The 19,922-nt window shown below is 42.4% G+C and overlaps 1 protein-coding gene and 1 long non-coding RNA gene across 2 annotated transcripts; one reads left to right on the top strand and one right to left on the bottom strand.

The window, feature by feature from the left end:
• Nucleotides 1–217: 217 nt before the first annotated feature.
• Nucleotides 218–972, bottom strand: LOC136701761 (uncharacterized). Its single transcript, XR_010803856.1, has 3 exons — nt 821–972; nt 539–656; nt 218–305 (listed from the first exon to the last, which is right to left on the bottom strand). It is a non-coding gene; the product is annotated as an uncharacterized lncRNA (long non-coding RNA).
• Nucleotides 973–5,311: 4,339 nt separating this feature from the next.
• LOC136701756 (NLR family CARD domain-containing protein 3-like) lies at nt 5,312–18,927 on the top strand. Its single transcript, XM_066676451.1, has 10 exons — nt 5,312–5,571; nt 9,137–9,322; nt 9,981–10,035; nt 10,278–10,479; nt 10,717–12,481; nt 14,756–14,929; nt 15,105–15,278; nt 16,033–16,206; nt 17,496–17,542; nt 17,807–18,927. Exons 2-10 carry the CDS (start codon nt 9,201–9,203, stop codon nt 18,349–18,351), a joined length of 3,258 nt encoding a protein of 1,085 aa, XP_066532548.1. The 5' UTR covers nt 5,312–5,571; nt 9,137–9,200; the 3' UTR covers nt 18,352–18,927.
• The last annotated feature ends 995 nt before the right edge of the window (nt 18,928–19,922 follow it).

Below are 19,922 nucleotides of genomic sequence, written 5' to 3'. Positions count from 1 at the left end.
CTCACCGGTTAGGGCCCACTGTTTGACATCTGCAACCCACTGATCCCGTAGTTCCACACTACAGTTGAGGTCCACCATAAAAGACTGCAAACTATCTGCCTCAGCCTTTGCTCTCTGCTTGGTCTAGAATTCACAGCCAAAACCACAAGCTTATAGAAACATGTCGGTGAGCAAATTTAATATGCAACATTTTCATTTATTTTTTTTAAATACCTTTCTGTATCTCTGAGACAATGCCCTGTGCAAGCTCTCAACTTTCCTGGAATTCCAGCCCATTGCTTGCAGTGTAAACATATCATTTCTTGCTGTAAAAATAATTACAAATTTCATTAATTAATTTAAATTCAAATAGATTGGGTACCTGCATTTCTTATGCAATTCACATTTTTATATAAAAAACTACTTAATTGGTAGCTACTGGTTAAACCAAATTCTGTGCTACTTAACAGCTTTTTTCAACAATATTATCTGAATTAGGCATGAAATAATGCAATGCTACATTTTACAAATAGTATAATTATAGTATATACATGAATACCTGCTTTTGTCATATATTTGGTAGTGAGAGCCACACGAGACAAGAAACTGTTGACTTGTTCAACCTCTTCTCCAATGGTGGTTCCGGACCCTTCTTGATTTCTTCCACCCCAAATAATCTAAACCATGGAGCAATGACTAATAACAATTAGTTTTTATATATAAATATACAGTACATGATCATGCTGTATAGCTTTTATTAGGTTGATATGAACAGTAAACAGAAACTGTGTAAATGTGAAGAAATGTATTTAATATGACACTTTTATAACTGCATACAAACCTCACACTTCCAGTCATGAGCCTTTGCATGGAGCACAGATAGGAATGGCTTCATCCCAGTAAGTGAACTCAGCTCCGGAAAATGTCCTGTGACACGCTGGAGATAAGGCCAATACCTACACATTACATCTGTGCAAAACAAGCTAACGTTTCTGGAAGACGCAAGCTCTTTCTGCAGAAACATTGGGTAGGCAAATATCTCTCCCCTGAACATGTTGAGGCCCTTGAGAAGCACACCATGCCGACAGACAGCCACCTCTATGCCTTCTTCATCTAATTTTGAGCTTGACCGCTGAGAACATTCTTTTGCTGCAGCCCAGGTGGATGTCCTACAAGTGGCACTACCTCGTGTCTAAAACCAATAAAAATGAAGGTTAGCCAGAAACTGCACTGATTATTCCAATGAAAAGAAGCCAAAATAAAAACCAAAAGTACACATTGCTTATAATTACATGTGTTATTTGGGCTCTTATGTAGTCCACAAAAACTGACACATCCTCATCTTTTGCTAGAAAGACTCCTGCATAATGTGCCCGTTCATCAATACTAAGAGAAAAGGCATGAGTAAGAATGATTATTCATACAACAAAACCTATAAAACAAAATCTGTAATAAAATAAATAAATAAACCCACACAAACCCTTTTGATTTACGAAAACGATAATGTTTCCGGTTGCCATCAACACAGACAGCCAGCATGTCCGGAGTGCAAGCAGGACAAACAAAATGTTCTTTTGCACACATTTTCTCTTTTTCAAACTGACTGTATGAATATTCTAAGAAACTTCTTTGAAAAGTATCAGGGCAAATCTTTCCAACCTGAAAAAACATGAGGCACATTCACTTGCACAGGATAACAACTTCTTGAACAGCTATATAAAAAAACATCATTAGTATATGTAGATAGTACTGCAAAAATGGATTTACCCTCCCATAGTACAAGGACCTTTGTTCCAACATTCTCACAAAGGCCAGCCTAGACAATGCCGGAGCTGACGTCTTCATTTCCTCATAAGATGAAAATACATCTATGGCATACACGGTTTGGAAATTGACAGTAGCTGGCCAGTATCTGGCTAGGAGAAGGTCCTTCACCTCCGGTACCCAGCAGCTTTTGCAAAAGCTGCAACTCATACAAGGAAGTGAAAAATCATACCTCCCTGCAAACAAGGAGAAATCACAATTGTGACTCTGTAAAATAATGTTGTACATGGAACGTGACGAATGTGTGTATAAAATATTCTGATACCATTGATGGTGATCAAGATGATTGATCGTCCTGCACCGACAGTGATATGTGAATCTTCACATGTACGAATACGGCGTGGCACAGGTGTAGGCAAGAGACGTGCTGCAGAAGAGAATTATAACTTAATAAATTGTTCCTATTAAACATTAAATAAAGTAAATTAAATCCAAACATGCCCGTCTCAACCATCTGGAGTTATGGATAAAATACCACATGTTGTCCAGGGGCACACAGCAACAACCGTGTACAAATGGATACATTGTAGTACATATGGTATTTTAGTAGACTGTTTATGTTTCTGGGATGAGAACTTGTCACATTTGTGTTTGTTAGCCCATTTTCCAGTACCAGACCAATATCTAAGCTATAAGCAATATATGAAGAGAACAACAAATATGAAAAATAAATGTGTTCTTACCTTGTTCATGCAGAATAACACGGTCATTGTGAAGCTTCACAGCACATGATGTGGGAGGAATGGCCTGGTAAAAGCCTCTGATCTTAACTTCTCCATTGTGCATAACATACGTCTTGTGGACTGCTAAGTCACAGTCAGGACACAAGTAATAATTTGGTAAACAGTCAGGACATCGAACGACAGACTCCTGCTCACCACAGTGACAGCACTTCTGCAGTGATGTGTTTTCAGCCACAAGCATGTCATCCAGAAGTATGGCCCTAGAAGCATTCCATCTTTCTCTAGAAACAGAACGTCTTAAACTCCAGTCAGAAGATGTTGAAGGTGCCTTCATGCTCTCTCTTCTACCTCTGGATTCATTGTTTCCAAGACTGTCTGCAGCTGTTGGAGGTGGACATCTTTATATAAAAAAAACATACAAACAAACACACACAACAATATTTAGTAAGTTAAAAGAAGTGTAATTCGAATGTGAAAACAAAAAAAGCAAACAGGATCTCATAAGAAGTTTTATTCCAAAATGATGTACTCATTTCTAAGAATATTTTTGAAAGTGGTCTAAAATGAAACTAAAGAGTCCAGTTGTGTTCCCATAAATGTGGAATGAATGGTATTCTGTAACTGACTGAATATAAAGCACCCACTGTAGCAGCGGTCCATTTCCACTGAACTTTATGCTAAAATAATAGCAAAACATGCTAAAAGAGACAGCTATTGTTATTTAATTTGAAGAATTTTGGAGAAATACACAAAAGACATTATCCTGTACCAATTGGCCAGTGAACTGCTGACAAATTACACAACCTCATCTGGTCAAATGAATCCAGCACCAATAGTGAGTAGGCTACATGAAATGCTGAATTTACCATTATGGACTTATAGAGTTAGAAGTGCAGATTAATGGTGAACATGTACAAGAGACAGCTTTACAATCAAATTTACTGAAAAATAATAACACTAAAAGATTAATAGCAATGATAGCACATGAATCGAAATTGCATAAATACATATAAAAAATGTACCATTTTTGAGCGGCCTATGGTTATTTGGAAAGAGCAATTCTTAGACATAACATTTTACAATGTTGCAGAGAAGTACAATGAACCACAATTGTAAATACAGTAATTAATAACAATGTGTATTTAACAGTCTTACTGTCTTTCTCGAGGTCTTCGTTTGTTTGTTGAATTAGGAGTTTCAAACTCTTTCATCTCCCACCTCCAATCCTCACCTCTTTCTACAGAGGAGTCATCGAGAGCATCATGACCAGCTGCATCACTGTCTGGTTTGGGAACTGCACTGTGGCAGATCGCAAGTCCCTCCAGCGGATCGTGAGGACAGCTGAGAAGATTATCGGTGTGTGTCTTCCCTCCATCACAGACATCTACACCACTCGCTGCACCCGCAAAGCACTCAGCATTGTGGGAGATCACACACACCCTTCACACACACTCTTCAACCTACTGCCGTCTGGAAAAAGGTATCGAAGCATTCGAGCCTCACATCCAGACTCCGTAACAGCTTCTTCCCACATGCTATCAGTCTCCTGAACACCTAGACACTGAGACTGGACTGAAGAAGCACACACACACACACACACACACACACACACACACAGTTCTTCACACAAACACTGGTCTGTTGGACTGAAAATGAGTGTACTGTTTACACATGTCCTGTTTACATCAGGGTTACATCCAGTTACCGTTTACAGCACAAATACACTTTAAATTGCAGTGTCCCCCCCCCCCAGGTTTTGCATTGTCTCCACCTTATGGTTTTGTATTGTATTGTATTGTACTGTATGGATATTGTTTTGTTTCGTATTTTCTTAGCCATATCTTCTGCACTTTAATGTGTGTGCACTGTTTTATGTTGCACTAGCTTTGCACTAGTTGCACTTTAATGTTGTGTATTGTTTTATGTAGCACCTTGGTCCTGGAGGAACGCTGTTTCGTTTCACTGTGTGCTGTAAACACTGTATACTGCTGAAATGACAATAAACTTCTTCAACTTGAACTTGTTAGAGTCCAGTTGTGTTCCCTAAAGGTTCATTACATTCTCTTCTCCAGAAGGAGAGGGGGATCTCTGTAATCTTTCATTATACAACTGTGGAGAATAAAAGAACACAATAAAAGTCCTGGAGATGAAACGGAGCGAATGAAGTCAACACAACTTTAACATCCACAGTTAATACAGAGTAAGGTCCAGTTCTGTTCCTAATTAAAGGTACAGTGTATGTTTCACTGAGGGCACCACCACAGAGACAGTGTTTCTGACAGTGTCCCACACTTTGTAAAACACACACTGTACACATCTGTCTCTTCACAGTCGATCAGCTCTCTCTACGCCAGCCGTGACTGAAGAGGGACCACCACAGGACCCTCCTGTCTGTGTCTGATTCAGGTGGAGAAGCGTTTTCTACACAGCACTGACACTGACAGAGTGTGAAACCCCCCACAGAGACACGGCTGAGTGTGGAGCAAAAGCAGAGGTGCACTTTGTAGACTTCCAATGATAAAATGACCAGTGAGTGCAGGTGTGACGTAGGTGTACCTAATATACTGGACACTCAGTGTGTATTCCACATTGGAACAGACTCATAAATCATCGAGTATTAGGCTGTTGTTATATGTCCGTGTGTCTGCGCATGCGCTGAAGACTGAGAAGAGCTGGATGTTTATGAACTGAGATTAAATCTGAAAGTACACGGTTTATAAACTGAGACGGGTTACTGAACCCTGTACAGATTCTCCTCCTCACCCTTTATTTTTCTCTTTAGTGCCCCCTGCAGGCCTCCGTCACTCCCCGAGTCAGAAGTGAAAGTAAAAAGCAGAGACAGAGAGAGGAGGAGAGACACACGGAGCTGTAGGAGACGAAGAAAGAGATTTCACCCAAACAGCGCTGTTCCTCCACACAGTGATCTTTTCAGTGTAGAAGAATGGAGGGTTTATTAGAGAAACAAAGCGGTGCTGGGAGTTTTCAGGAGTTAAACTCAGCGCGGGAGAAAATGGGGTCGGTGTGAAGAGAAGAAACTGAAGCGGAAGGAGAGAAAGACACTAAAACAGCGCTGTATTTTCACACGGTGAGTTTATACCTGAGTTTATTAGAGAAAGAACAGGACTCTCCAGCTCCGGGAGAGATAAGGGACCGTCTACAAACTACACTCCACAGTAAAGACGGAGGTGACGGTCAGCGGGGAACAGCACCTCACGGTTTATTATGAAAATAGAGACCGATGAGCCACAGATGATCAGTGAGAGGTTTGAGAAAAGAGCGGGTTTATAATTACCGCTCTGTGGAGGGAAACACTGCAATATGACGTCACTGTTACTTCAATTATAATTAATGTTCTCCACGTTACAGTGGAATAAATACAAGTGAAGATCAGGGTCAAATCAGAGAAGATCCATTTCTGAACATGACAGAGTTTTATGATAAAGTCACCCCTGACCCCCTGATTACTGCAGTTTAAAAACTGAACAGAATTCACCAAAACAATCACAACACACTGATAAAACAGAACACCATTTCAACACACAGTTAATGTTTGATTGGAAAGCTCCAAAACACCTTTATTAAGTGCATATTACATGAGGCACTACGACTCTCTTTAATCAACACGTGTCATTTCAGGAAACTGCTGTGACAGGTTTATTGTGAATTAAATTCTCTAACTTTAAACCAGTTTTACAGTTATATTTTTGCTCTAAAACAAGTTGTATGTGATCAGCTGTAACCCACATGACCCACTACAGTCTTCTCTCAGTAAATTTAACCTTCGCTGGTCTGTGGTGATGAATGTTATAGAGCACCTCTCGTACACGATGGCAGTCCAAAGAGTTTACAACACAGTACAGATTTATTACAGCAGAAGTATTTCACATTTTTAAAAAGATGATTAAAACAATTTAAAAGCCATTTAATCAAAACATAAAATCTAATAAAACAGTGGAATTAAAGACAAGATTAAACTGAACAAATCAAAGCAGGAGAACATTTCTGAACCTCAGAAATATCACATCTAATAAAATAGTACGATATAAAACAATAAAAGAAGTGACAGTAAATTAGAATAAAATGCAGAAGCTGTAAAGTGCCGTTACAGAATAAAAGTGCAGAGTGTTTTAAACCGAGCTGTAGCTGCTCAAACAGGAGTGTTTTAAATCTTGATTTAAAAGTGTCTAAAGTCAGGGCTGTTCTAATGTTCTCGGTCTGGTTCTGTTTCAGAGCGGCGCCGGAGCTAAACGCTGTCTCTCCATGTTTAGTTTTGACCTGAGTCAGGACTAACTCTAGTTCCTAAAGATCTGAGAGCTCTGCTCGGCTCATATCTCTGTAGCAGATCTGATAAATACACTGCTCCTACCCCATTTAGACATTTATAGAGCAGTAATAACACCTTAAAGTCTATTCTGTAACAGACTGGTCTCCAGTGTAAGGATTTGAGGATGAAGGGGTGGGGGGTGATGTGATCTCTTCTTTTGCTCCGAGTGAGACTCTGGCAGCTGCATTTTGAGTCAGTTGAAGCTGTTTAATGGTCTTTTGTGGAAGTCCAGTTAAGAGACCATTACAGTATGTAACCGCTCGACTGGTGTCCACTAATAAGACCGCTACAAAGATTTTATGAGGGAGGATATCACCTGGGACTGTGTAAAAGTTTTATGGTTTGAGGCGACTAAGAGGTAAGTGATCTATCTTATAGTAGTCTACTGAGGCGTAGAAATACACAAGACAATTTAAATGCAAAATATGAATATATTTAATAGTTATATAAACAGAAACACCAAACAAAGTAATTCACAATACCCCACCCATACAAAGCCTCAAAACAGACAAACCCCAAATAAACAATACATTGTGGACAAAAACTGTCCTGTGTATTCGTTGGTGTAGATACTGGGAACAAATGAGGTCAACACAGAGAATTCGAATAAACAGTCAAACAGTTTATTAAACAAAATTCTGGGGAGAACAGTACATTAATGCCTCTGTTCTCCAACAGCTTCATGACTGACTCCAGTTAATATAATGCTTATCCTTCCCTCTTTATTGGGAGACCCTGTTCTGTTTACGCTGACTTCAGCCAGTTAATCATACACCCCCTTCACTAACACCGTCTGTCCTTTGTCCTGTTGCACAAGGTAAAGTTAATGATATTACAGATAACCTGCTGTCATTCTTCCAACCGGACTTTGCCCGTAATAGCGTAATATAAACTCTTCAGCAACTCAAGTCAGAATGAGACCCTTCAACAGCCAATCAGAACAGAGCACAGAAAGTTAACACAGGCAGTAGATACAGAAAACTACAAGTCTTTACATAATTCTAGATGCAGATGTCCCCAGATAACCAGTATTACCTGTAACAGAAACAACACGCTGGGCCACATACGTCGTTACAGCCTTTATTCCAACTTTATTCAAATGTTCTGTTCCACCTTCAATAACACAGCACTGTGGAGAGAACTACTGCTGCAGGTCTGATACTTCTGAGACATTGAAGGTGGAGCGTAGTCTCAGGTGTGTGCTGTTCTACTGATCTCCAGCTCCCTCTGCAGTGTGTAGAGACCGTGCTGACCACGTCTTCACATCCACCACCAAAGACAGTTCTACATTATTTTTCTCTGTGGATCGACACAAACAGCAGTGCAGACAATAACCACAGAGAGTTGTTGTAGGTGTGTGTTTATCTGTGTCTCCTGGGGAAGGCGAGTGTGTGTGTGGTTCAGGAGGTTGGGGTCGTGTAGTGTGTGTCTCACATTGTTCCAGTCTCCATAAAAATCATCAGAAACGGGTGTAGTGTGAGACCCCAGTCTGTTTCTAATCTGCTCCCACTGTAAAGGGGACATTTTATTTTAAAGTCTCTTTTTGTGTGCTTTTGTATTTCCACTTTGGTCTCTATTTCTCCTATAAACATTCCAAGTGCAAAAATAAAAACCTCTGTTTTCTGAGTCAGTTGAAAGAGTTCAGTGTCAGGAATCAAATGCTTCAACGAGCCGTATGGGTGTCCCCCTTATTGTGACGTCACAATGAAGAAATTAGCATAGATCCACCCTGGCATCACCCCTCACCTGCGTCAACACGAGATGAAATAATGAAAGAATAGAGCTGGAGATACCTCTTTATGTGAGTGATTTTGTGTAAAGAACTTCATGAACATGTTTTGTATCGCCCCATAGACCTATTCTAACCTGTTTAAAAAGAGGTACAATATGTCCCTTTAAAAAGTTCTGTAGTGTGTCACCAGGAGAACTGAAGATGTTCTGGAAGATCATGGTGGACACACACCTCTCTCTGGGTTAATGTTTCCTTTGATTTGTCCCACTATGTGTGTGTTTGTGTGTGTGTATAAACCAGTCAGGTATTAACTCCAGAGATGGTGGTCTTATCTGCTTTGAGTGCTCCCTGATAACACGTCGTATCCATGGGATTCCTACAGTTCTCTCACACCTACAGCTCTCAGTAATGGTCAGTCTATTTTACACAGGTGTAACACAGTAAAGAGAATTAGGAGAATCTGACCACTCCCCCCTCTCTCCCTGAACTCCTACCAGAGTCTGTACACACCACTGGGTCTGAATACGTACAGTATCCCTTCCTGTGTTCTCTTACTCAGTCTACTGTCCTGTTCACTCTGTTTAATATCCACAGGACTGAAACCCAGAGAGCAGATTCTCCAGTGTCCAGCTGTGTGTCTGTAAAGAGTGACCAGATCATGGAGGACCCTCCTAAAGTCAGCACTGGGGGAGGAGAACCCAGCTGTGTGTCTATGAAGAGTGACCGGTCCATGGAGGATCCTCCTGGTTTCAGCAGTGGAGCTGTCCCCTCTGATCCAGAGTGAGTTACTGTCCTTCAGTGAAACACTGATGAGTGATAAATGAACAGATAAAGAAGGTTAGAACTCTTCTGGCTCTTAGAGCATGAGAGGACACAGTGGAGAAAGACAGTCCAGAGCTTTGTAGATGTTCAGTCTGTGTTTAACTAAGAATCAGTTAAAGATCTATTAAATGAAACTGAAGTGGACGTGTCGGACAGAGCTGAGGACGTTTTGTCCAGTTCTGATTCTTCTGGAACACTAGGATAAGATCATAAACACAGGGACTCTTATTCTGTAATAGCTACTGTCCTCAGTTCAGTCCTAACTGAAGATCTGATGAGAACTAAACAGATGAGATTAAGATGAGATTTTCAGAAACAGGAGCGCACATGATCCACTGTTTGAAGATGAACTGATGAAGGAGTGGAATCAGGTGTGTTTCTGCTTTATTGGAATGAAAAGCTGCAGTAACAGCGCCTCTTTGTGGAGAAGATTAGACCCTGCTGATCTGTGCAGCTGAACTCTGTGTGTTATAACGGCAGTGGAACCTTCATTATATATCTAGGATTTCCTACTGAATATGGATCCAGAACAGTCTGAATAATTAGTAATATCTGATGATGTAATGTATTGATCAGGTTCTCCACATTATTCAGTCTGTGTTCTGATTCTTCACAGAGTCCAGAAGAAGACTCCTGACAGGACCAGGAAGAATATGGAGTCAATATTCAAGGTGTGTGTGTAAAACACTGGAGGTGTGTGTGTGTGTTCCAGTGTTGTTATTATAGGACAGTAATAAAGGCTACTGTTTATTCACTGTAGCAGTGTTATGATGGAGAGTGATGTAGAGTTTGGTGATGGACAGTGATTCTGGATTTTCTTAGAATAATAAAATATAAATCATTATCACTTCCACCCCTCAGCTCACACTGCACTGTCTGACAGACTCTGTGTTAATATTTCTATTTTAATCAGGAGCTGGAGCAGAGAGTGATGTCTGTGGTGAAGAATCATCTGAAGAGGTTTATGAAGCTGCTGAGTGAGGAATACCCAGCATGCTCTGAGAGAGAGGAGGAGGAGGAGGAGGAGGATGGTGTTAGAGACGGAGTGATGAAGATCACACTGAATGTCCTGAGGAACATGAACCACACACACCTCGCTCACACACTGCAGAGCAGTAAGACTTCAGGGTCCTGTCTTTACTCTTTAGACACTTTAATAGAAACAGATCTAAGGATCATCATGATGGAATATTAATAAAATTAATCACAAATATATTTTCATTGTGTGAATATTTGTTCTGTGAAAATATATTCTCAAATATAAATAAACTACAGCTGAAGAACTTTTAGGTTTAATTTAATCAAAAAAAATGTTTTGTTATTGTGATTGTTCCCTCTTTTTTTTAAATTAGAACTGGTTCCTTCTTCTCATCGAAAGCTGAAATCAACTCTGAAGGAGAAGTTCCAGAAGATTAATGAAGGAGTCTCTAATCCTGGAAGCTCAGCTCTTCTGAATGAGATCTACACAGATCTGTACATCACAGAGGGAGGGAGTGGAGAGGTCAACACTGAACATGAGGTCAGACAGATTGAGGCAGTGCCCAGGAGTCCAGCAGCACAGGAGAAACCCATCAAATGCAGCCAGCTCTTTAAAGATAAAGCCATCAGAACTGTGCTGACTAAAGGAGTGGCTGGAATTGGAAAAACAGTCTCTGTGCAGAAGTTCATTCTGGACTGGGCCGAAGGAAAAGAAAACCAGGACGTCCTCTTCATATTTCCACTTCCTTTCAGAGAGCTGAACCTGATGAAGGAGAAAAGGCTCAGTCTGATGGAGCTTCTTCATCGGTTCTTACCCAAAATAAAAGAATTAAAATCAATAGACTATGATCTCTACAGAGTTCTGTTCATCTTTGACGGTCTGGACGAGTGTCGACTTCCTCTAGATTTCCAGAACAATGAGGGATTGTGGGATGTAACACAGTCAGCCTCAGTGGATGTGCTGCTGACAAACCTCATCAAGGGGAATCTGCTTCCCTCTGCTCTCCTCTGGATAACCTCTCGACCAGCGGCAGCCAATCAGATCCCTCCTGAGTGTGTCGCCCAGGTAACAGAAGTACGAGGGTTCAGTGACCTTCAGAAAGAGGAGTACTTCAGGAAGAGGATCAGTGACCAGAGCCTGGCCAATCAAATCATCTCCCACATCAAGTCCTCCAGAAGCCTCTACATCATGTGCCACATCCCAGTCTTCTGCTGGATCTCAGCCACGGTTCTAGAGAGAGTTTTGGGTGGAGCAGAGGGTGGAGAGACCCCCAAGACTCTGACTCAAATGTTCACACACTTCCTGATCTGTCAGATCAAACACAAGAAACAAAAGTACCAGGGAAAACAGGAGGTTGATCCTCAGAAAACTAGAGAGAGTGTCCTGGCTCTGGGAAAACTGGCGTTCCAACAGCTGAAGAAAGGCAATCTGATCTTCTACGAGGACGAGCTGAGAGAGTGTGGCATTGATGTCAGAGAAGTGTCAGTGTACTCAGGAGTCTGTACCCAGATCTTCAGAGAGGAGTTTGGGCTGCACCTGGGAAAGGTGTTCAGCTTTGTCCACCTGAGTGTCCAGGAGTTTCTTGCTGCTTTATACACATTACTCTCCTTCATCAGCAGAGATGAACCAGAACAGAGTTCCACTGATCTCTCTGGGATCTTCAGAGCATCCACCATGTCAGAGTTCCTGAAGTGTGCAGTGGACAAGGCCTTACAGAGTGAGAATGGACACCTGGACCTTTACGTCCGGTTCCTTCTGGGTCTCTCACTGGAGTCCAATCAGACTCTCTTACGAGGAATACTGACTCAGACAGGAATCAGATATCACAGCAGAGAGGAGACAGTCCAGTACATCAAGGTGAAGATCAGGGAGAATCCCTCTTCAGAGAAAACCATCAATCTGTTCCACTGTCTGAATGAACTGAACGATCACTCTCTAGTGCAGGAAGTCCAGGAACACCTGAACAGAGGAGGTTCTCTAAGTGGAGTCAGGTTCTCTCCTGGTCAGTGGTCAGCTGTGGCGTTTGTGTTGCTGAATTCAGAAGAAGAACTAGATGAGTTTGACCTGAGGAAATATAATTCATCAGAGGAAGGTGTTCTGAGACTGCTGCCAGTGATCAAAGCGTCCAGAAAAGCTGTGTGAGTTCATCATTAATAAATGTTTATTATACTTTTAGATTTACTGCTGAATTTTCTCTCATTGTCTGAAATCCTTTCACTGTTTGATTTGTCTTTCTCACCGTCCTCTCTCTCATCTGTCCCTCACTACCACTCCCATGTCTCCACGGGTGATCACATGAATGTGGACATCTGTCCTCCACCCGATATGGGAGGGAAATCCTGACAACATTAAAACTGAAGTGAAGACAACAAAATGAAAATACAAATACGTTTTACAAATATGTTTATTTTTTTACTTTGAAATCACAACTTAATTTTTCTATCCTTTCCTTGAGAAACTACTCTCTAATGGTCCTCTCTCGTAGCTCTGCCGCTCACTTCCTGTGACACGCTTTGGAGGAAAATCCTGGGGTCTGAGCTGAAAAAGGAATCTCACTTCACTTTTCTAATACATTTTTGGTGAAGCATAGTCTGAGACGAGAAAACATTTAAAACACACAACAGATGAACTCTAGACTCTAAAGACGTAAACCATGAACACTAAGACTAACAATGACAATGAACTGCAGAACACAGACACCAAGACACACTTTAAATAGTGAATATAACTGGGATAATGTGACCCCACTCACAGGTGTGGGGCGAGACTAAAGGAAACACAAGTGAAAATAGACACAAGACCGAAGCACAGAACAAATAGATCCTGACACCATGTAGTCAGCCTGGTGTTCTGTTTACTGACATTTTGACCTGTTTGTTTCCAACTGTACCTTTGTTTTTCACCTGCTATTTTTGATATTACACATTCACATCTCAAACATTAACAGTTAACAGTAACATGAAATCACCTGCTTCTTCCTCCTCCATGTTACAGTGGCTTTATAAAAAACAACATCAAAACAGTTAGTAATTCAAATGAAATTGTAGTCAATGTCCATGTTGTTGAATAGAGTTAAAGAGTGAACAGGCTCTACTTAAAACACCACAAGTGCACACACTCACACTCAGGGCTGTAACTAGAATTAAAGTTTTAGTTTTAATATGGGAGATGGGGAAACGTAAAAACACAACCGAGGTCCGGACCTCTGTGTCCTCGTACCTAGTTACAGTCATGATCACACTGTGCACTACACACACATCATTCATTCATTCATTCATTATCTGTAACCGCTTATGCAATTCAGGGTCGCGGTGGGTCCAGAGCCTACCTGGAATCATTGGGCGCAAGGCGGGAATACACCCTGGAGTGGGTGCAAGTCCTTCACACTTTGAGTCGCCAATTCACCTACCCGCGTGTGTTTTTGGATTGTGGGAGGAAACCGGAGCATCCGGAGGAAACCCACGCAGACACGGGGAGAACACACCAACTCTTCACAGTCAGTCACCCGGAGCCAGAATCGAACCCACAACCTCCAGGTTCCTGGAGTTGTGTGACTGCGACACTACCTACCACCTGCCACCGTGCCGCCCACACACACATCAGCAAATACCAATTTATTAATTACCAACACTAGCTTTGTTAGTTTAAGTTAATTTTAATGATAAAACATATTCCAGTAGGGCTGTGTGAGAATGTGGTGATACGATACATATCACGATACAGGGGTTACGATTCAATATATTTAAAATAATCAGAAATTTTTATCTTAGAAATGAAAGCGATTGCAAGATTCCTAAAAATAAACAAAACAAAAAATACATATGCAGGTGAGCATGTATGTAGTATGTATTGCCTTTGTTGTGGAATCCAAAAATCCACAATAAGCCCACACTTCAGTTCTGTACACTACGGGAGCCACTCTACCTTTCACACAGAAACAAACACAACATTCATCGTGGACATTACCCGGACTGGTAAAATCAGAATGATTCTCCTGCACAAGTGCTGCTCCACGCTGCATCTCCCAATGTGAGAACACACCTGATGCAGAAAATCTCCCGCAGTGCGCTCCATGTGTTAAAGTATGACTCCGGGACATCTCCGGACCTGATACTCAGGCGTTTCTCTAGAAATTTGTTGAAGCTCATGCCATATTTGGCCAATGCCATCAGATAGGTTCACTAGTGCTAACGTTAGCAGTGCATTCTGAAGTTACTTGCTTACAATGAGGTGGAAGAGTCTAATGACAGAAGACAGTACAACAGCGCACTCTAGCAGTCAGGAGTTTAAACACAGAAGAGGAAATATCAGGCTACAACAATTCAGTGAACATTTTCTAGTTTCAAAAGGAAGGGATCTATTCATCACGCCATATCATCACACCACATGCTGTATTTACTCTGTTTTTACAGACTTGCTGGGTGTAATCTCACCAAGGACTCCTGTGAAACTCTGGGATCAGCTCTACAGTCAGTAAACTCCTCCCTGGAAGAGCTGGACCTCAGTAACAATGACCTACAGGATTCAGGAGTGGAGCTGCTCTCTGCTGGACTGAAGAGTTCACTCTGTAAACTGGAGACTCTCAGGTATATCTTTCTGTACAATCAATCCGGAATGAACAAGTAGATTAGAAACTTTAACTCATGTCACACACAATATATCAGTCCAGTGAACCTATTCTAAATGAAAAAAATAAGCATTTGGACTGTATCATCACTCTACACCATCATACAATGTGCTGTATTTACTGTGTTTTAACAGACTTGCTGGGTGTAATCTCACCAAGGACTCCTGTGAAACTCTGGGATCAGTTCTACAGTCAGTAAACTCCTCCCTGAAAGAGCTGGACCTCAGTAACAATGACCTACGGGATTCAGGAGTAGAGCTGCTCTCTGCTGGACTGAAGAGTTCACTCTGTACACTGGAGAGTCTCAGGTAAAATTTGTCAAAGCCGAATTACTGTTCTTTGAAATCTTATCTTTTCTTTCATTTTCTTATTATTATTCTATTCACAAAATGTAAAATCCTCCTAGGGATCCTCCCATGCTACAGCATCGTAACTTCACATGGTCATAGATCCTGTGCCAACTCGGGCTTGTGGCTTTTAGAGAGATCCGACCTACAGATTTCAAAATACGAGCTACTAAAGTGGGAATGTTTCCCATAGGAATGCATTGGCCAAAATTTCAACCTGCTCTAAGTCAGTCAATTTTAAAGCTATGGCCACAAGGTTTCAAATGTTCGGACCCAGGCACACCAAGACCCATCACATCTCACACTCATCCGTTTGTGTGTTTTTACCCTGCAACATATCTAGCAATACCTAGCAAGCCAAATTCATGAAAATTATTGAACTTTCACCCTCTAGTTTAATATTTTATGTAGCTGTTTGGTGTAACAGTGCAATGTAATATCATGTACGTCTCATTTAACAATATCTTCACTCAGACTCACTGTCCAGATGATAATGACTTCTACGTTGTCTTGGATCCATTCTGAATGTTTTATAACTAGCTCTTGCTTCCCAGAATAAAATATATATATTTAACATGTACTAATTCAAAATAAAAAAATACTATGTCATTTTTGCTGTGGTGTGTAACAGCATTGACTCATTTTAAACAGAGATTAGTGATGTGTGTGTGTACTGTACTACACCTGTTGTTACTCCATCTGTTCCTTTCTGCAGATTGTCTGGGTGTATGATTACAGATGAAGGCTATTGTTCTCTGGCTACAGCTCTGAAATCTAACCCCTCCCACCTGAGAGAAATGGATCTGAGTTACAATCACCCAGGAGAGTCTGGAGGGAAGCTGCTCTCTGATCTACTGCAGGATCCACAATTTGCACTGGAGATACTACAGTGAGTTTTAAACACACACACTGCTCTCTACAGAGTGACCGGCATGTGGACGGTGGAGCTGAGATGGAGGACAGTGAGTGGACACGGTGTGTAACTGTAGAACTACAGAGTGACCGGCGTGTGGACGGTGGAGCTGAGAGAGAGGACAGTGAGTGGACACGGTGTGTAACTGTAGAACTACAGAGTGACCGGAGTGTGGACGGTGGAGCTGAGAGAGAGGACAGTGAGTGGACACGGTGTGTAACTGTAGAACTACAGAGTGACCGGCGTGTGGACGGTGGAGCTGAGAGAGTGGACAGTGAGTGGACACGGTGTGTAACTGTAGAACTACAGAGTGACCGGCGTGTGGACGGTGGAGCTGAGAGAGAGGACAGTGAGTGGACACGGTGTGTAACTGTAGAACTACAGAGTGACCGGAGTGTGGACGGTGGAGCTGAGAGAGAGGACAGTGAGTGGACACGGTGTGTAACTGTAGAACTACAGAATGACCGGCGTGTGGACGGTGTAGGTGAGAAACTGGACAGTGAGTGGACACGGTGTGTAACTGTAGAAACACAGAGTGACCGGCATGTGGACGGTGGAGCTGAGAGAGAGGACAGTGAGTGGACACGGTGTGTAACTGTAGAACTACAGAGTGACCGGCGTGTGGACGGTGGAGCTGAGAGAGTGGACAGTGAGTGGACACGGTGTGTAACTGTAGAACTACAGTGACCGGCGTGTGGACGGTGGAGCTGAGAGAGAGTACAGTGAGTGGACACAGTGTGTAACTGTAGAACCACAGAGTGACCGGCGTGTGGACGGTGGAGCTGAGAGAGAGGACAGTGAGTGGACACGGTGTGTAACTGTAGAACTACAGAGTGACCGGCGTGTGGACGGTGGAGCTGAGAGAGAGGACAGTGAGTGGACACGGTGTGTAACTGTAGAACTACAGAGTGACCGGCGTGTGGACGGTGGAGCTGAGAGAGTGGACAGTGAGTGGACACGGTGTGTAACTGTAGAACTACAGAGTGACCGGCGTGTGGACGGTGGAGCTGAGAGAGAGGACAGTGAGTGTAGAAACAAGGAGGTGTTCATAATGTTGTGGCTGATGGGTGAACACACTCCTGTAAGTTTGAGCTGTAAAACCACAGAAGTGCAGCCCCCCACTGCGGTGATGAGGGGGAGGAGGTGAACCCCGCGGGGGGCATCACATGACCCCGGTGTTGGGGGAATGCTCTTATGGTCACAGCCCTAGTTTCAGGTTGATGTGGAGTTTAATGAGTTTATAAATGTGTGTGTTTGATCTTTAGAGTCCAACACGGAGGAATCAGCAGAATGAGACCAGGACTGAAGAAATGTAAGATACACACACACACACACACACTATACACACACACACTGACACACACAAACACACACACACACACAAAGTACACATTCTATACACACACACTAACACAAACACAGACACACTATACACTAACACACATACACACACAGTATACACATACACACACACACACACACACACTGTACACTAACATAAATATATAGTAAAAACACATGTATAGTATTGTTTGTAAATGTGTGTGTGTGTGTGTGTGTGTGTGTGTGTGTACAGATTACTGTGATCTGACTCTGGATCCAAACACAGCACACACTGCTCTCTCTCTGTCTGAGGGAAACAGGAAGGTGGAGCGTGTGAAGGAGACTCAGTCGTATCCAGATCATCCGGAGAGATTTGATGGTGATTATCCTCAGGTTCTGAGTGTGGAGAGTTTAACTGGACGCTGTTACTGGGAGGTGGAGTGGAGGGGGTGGGGGGTTTCTATCTCAGTGACGTACAGAGGAATCAGGAGGAAAGGAGGAGGAGCTGAGTGTTGGTTTGGATCCAATAAATTCTCCTGGAGTCTGCTCTGCTCTGAGAACAGTTACAGGGTCAGACACAATCATCAGGAAACTGTGATATACCCCCCCTCTCACTCTAACAGAGTCGGAGTGTATCTGGACTGGGGGTCCGGCACTCTGTCCTTCTACACCATCTCACCTCACACACACACACTCACACACTTACACACACTCACCTCCACATTCACTGAGCCCCTCTACGCTGGGTTTAGGGTCTGGGGTTATGACTCCTCAGTGCATCTGTGTGAGACAGAATAGACACTCTCTCTCTCTCCTACACACACACACACACACACACACACACACTTACACACACTCACCTCCACATTCACTGAGCCCCTCTACGCTGGGTTTAGGGTCTGGGATTATGACTCCTCAGTGCGTCTGTGTGAGACAGAATAGACACACACTTTCTCTTACACACACACACTCTCTCTTACACACACACACACACAATATCACATATCTGGCAAACGTGCCTTGTCTCCGCTAGCTTATGCTACTATGTCTCTGCTGCTTGTGTTTACGCTGTAAGTGAATTTTAAAATGGTCTCGGTTCTCTTTCGGGTCCTTGTTAGCACTTTCTGGTCTCTCCTTACACCTCCTTCCACACCCAGAGCCCACCTGGGTACCACTGAATACATTGTTTGGGTGAAGTTTATTATATAACACCTGATTTTCTAAGTAATAAAAACACAGCAGGGCTAATCAACTCATGCATCATTTAATAGCTACGTGGATTGCGCTGTAATCACCTTTTATTTAACATTATATTGTATATTCTATTGTTTGTCACTGTTTAATGAAACGGTATCCACTGGAGGCCGTGTGGTAGAGAGGTTAACTCTTAGTTGATGGACTCACATCATCATCATCATTATCTTATCTGCTTGTCCATTTCAGGGTCGCAGTGGGCTCACATGTGAAATGATAAAATTAAAATTAAAGTTCTCCATAAGAAAAGTGTTGGACTGGTCTTCATTTTAAACACTACGCAGGAATCTGACACTTTTGTGGGTTCCAGATGTTGTACACTTTTTACCCTGTTCAAATATAGTGAAGGTAAACCTTAAAGTTCCCTCTGGGATTAATAAAGTATCTCTTAACCTCTGCACAGATGCAGTTTTCGTCTCATTTTAGAGAGGTTTGTACCACTGTAATATAAGACTAGATATCTTAGATCCTACAAATAGTAGAACGATGATTCACGGCTTTAACTGATGTAGACACTTAGGCCAAGCATTCATTCACCTTCAGGATTGAACGCCCTCGGTTTTGAATTCACGAAAACTTTACGTAACACCTGTCCATTTCCTGGGCGCCAGGAGCTCCAGAACAGTGCGGTACCATTGGTCTTTGTTCCGCCTCCTCGTCTTTACCCTCGTTATCCGTCTCAGGTGTTTCTCGTTTGTTATCGTATTTAAGTCCCCTTCCCTCACTTCCTGGTATCGTTCATTGTTCCTTGTTTCGTTTGCATTGTTCTTCTTGTTTTTTGTAGTGTTGCTCGTGTCTCTTGCTCGTTTCTCTCGCCCGTTTCATGCTCGTTTTATGCCCCTGTCATGTCGTGTTGTGTTTGTTTTGTTAATTCTCTTGTAAATAAAGTCTGTGTTATTAGCATTAGCGTCCGCATCCATCAGTCCGCACCCCCCGACCCTAACAGAATGAACGACCCACACATGGACACAGCTACAAAGACTTTGTTTGAAAGGGCGGTGGAGTGGAGTAGCCGGCTCCAGCTCATGCCTGGCGCAGTTCCTTATCCTCTACCAGAGTCGACTCGTGAATCGAGTAACTGCGCCAGTGCTCCAAGCGCGCTGGAGTCTCCCCCT

This window comes from Hoplias malabaricus, chromosome 7 (assembly GCF_029633855.1).
Source record: "Hoplias malabaricus isolate fHopMal1 chromosome 7, fHopMal1.hap1, whole genome shotgun sequence".
Lineage (NCBI taxonomy): Eukaryota > Metazoa > Chordata > Actinopteri > Characiformes > Erythrinidae > Hoplias > Hoplias malabaricus.
The sequence above is the reverse complement of the archived record's forward strand: the minus strand, read 5'-3'. Positions and strand labels throughout refer to the sequence as shown.

What these genes read in the sequence shown, in the direction of transcription:
- LOC136701756 (XM_066676451.1), top strand. Translation starts at nt 9,201, where the DNA reads ATGGAGGACCCTCCTAAAGTCAGCACTGGGGGAGGAGAACCCAGCTGT. An exon ending in ATATGGAGTCAATATTCAAG is followed by an intron (nt 10,036 to 10,277) that starts GTGTGTGTGTAA and finishes TATTTTAATCAG; the next exon opens with GAGCTGGAGCAGAGAGTGAT. An exon ending in AAAGCGTCCAGAAAAGCTGT is followed by an intron (nt 12,482 to 14,755) that starts GTGAGTTCATCA and finishes CTGTTTTTACAG; the next exon opens with ACTTGCTGGGTGTAATCTCA.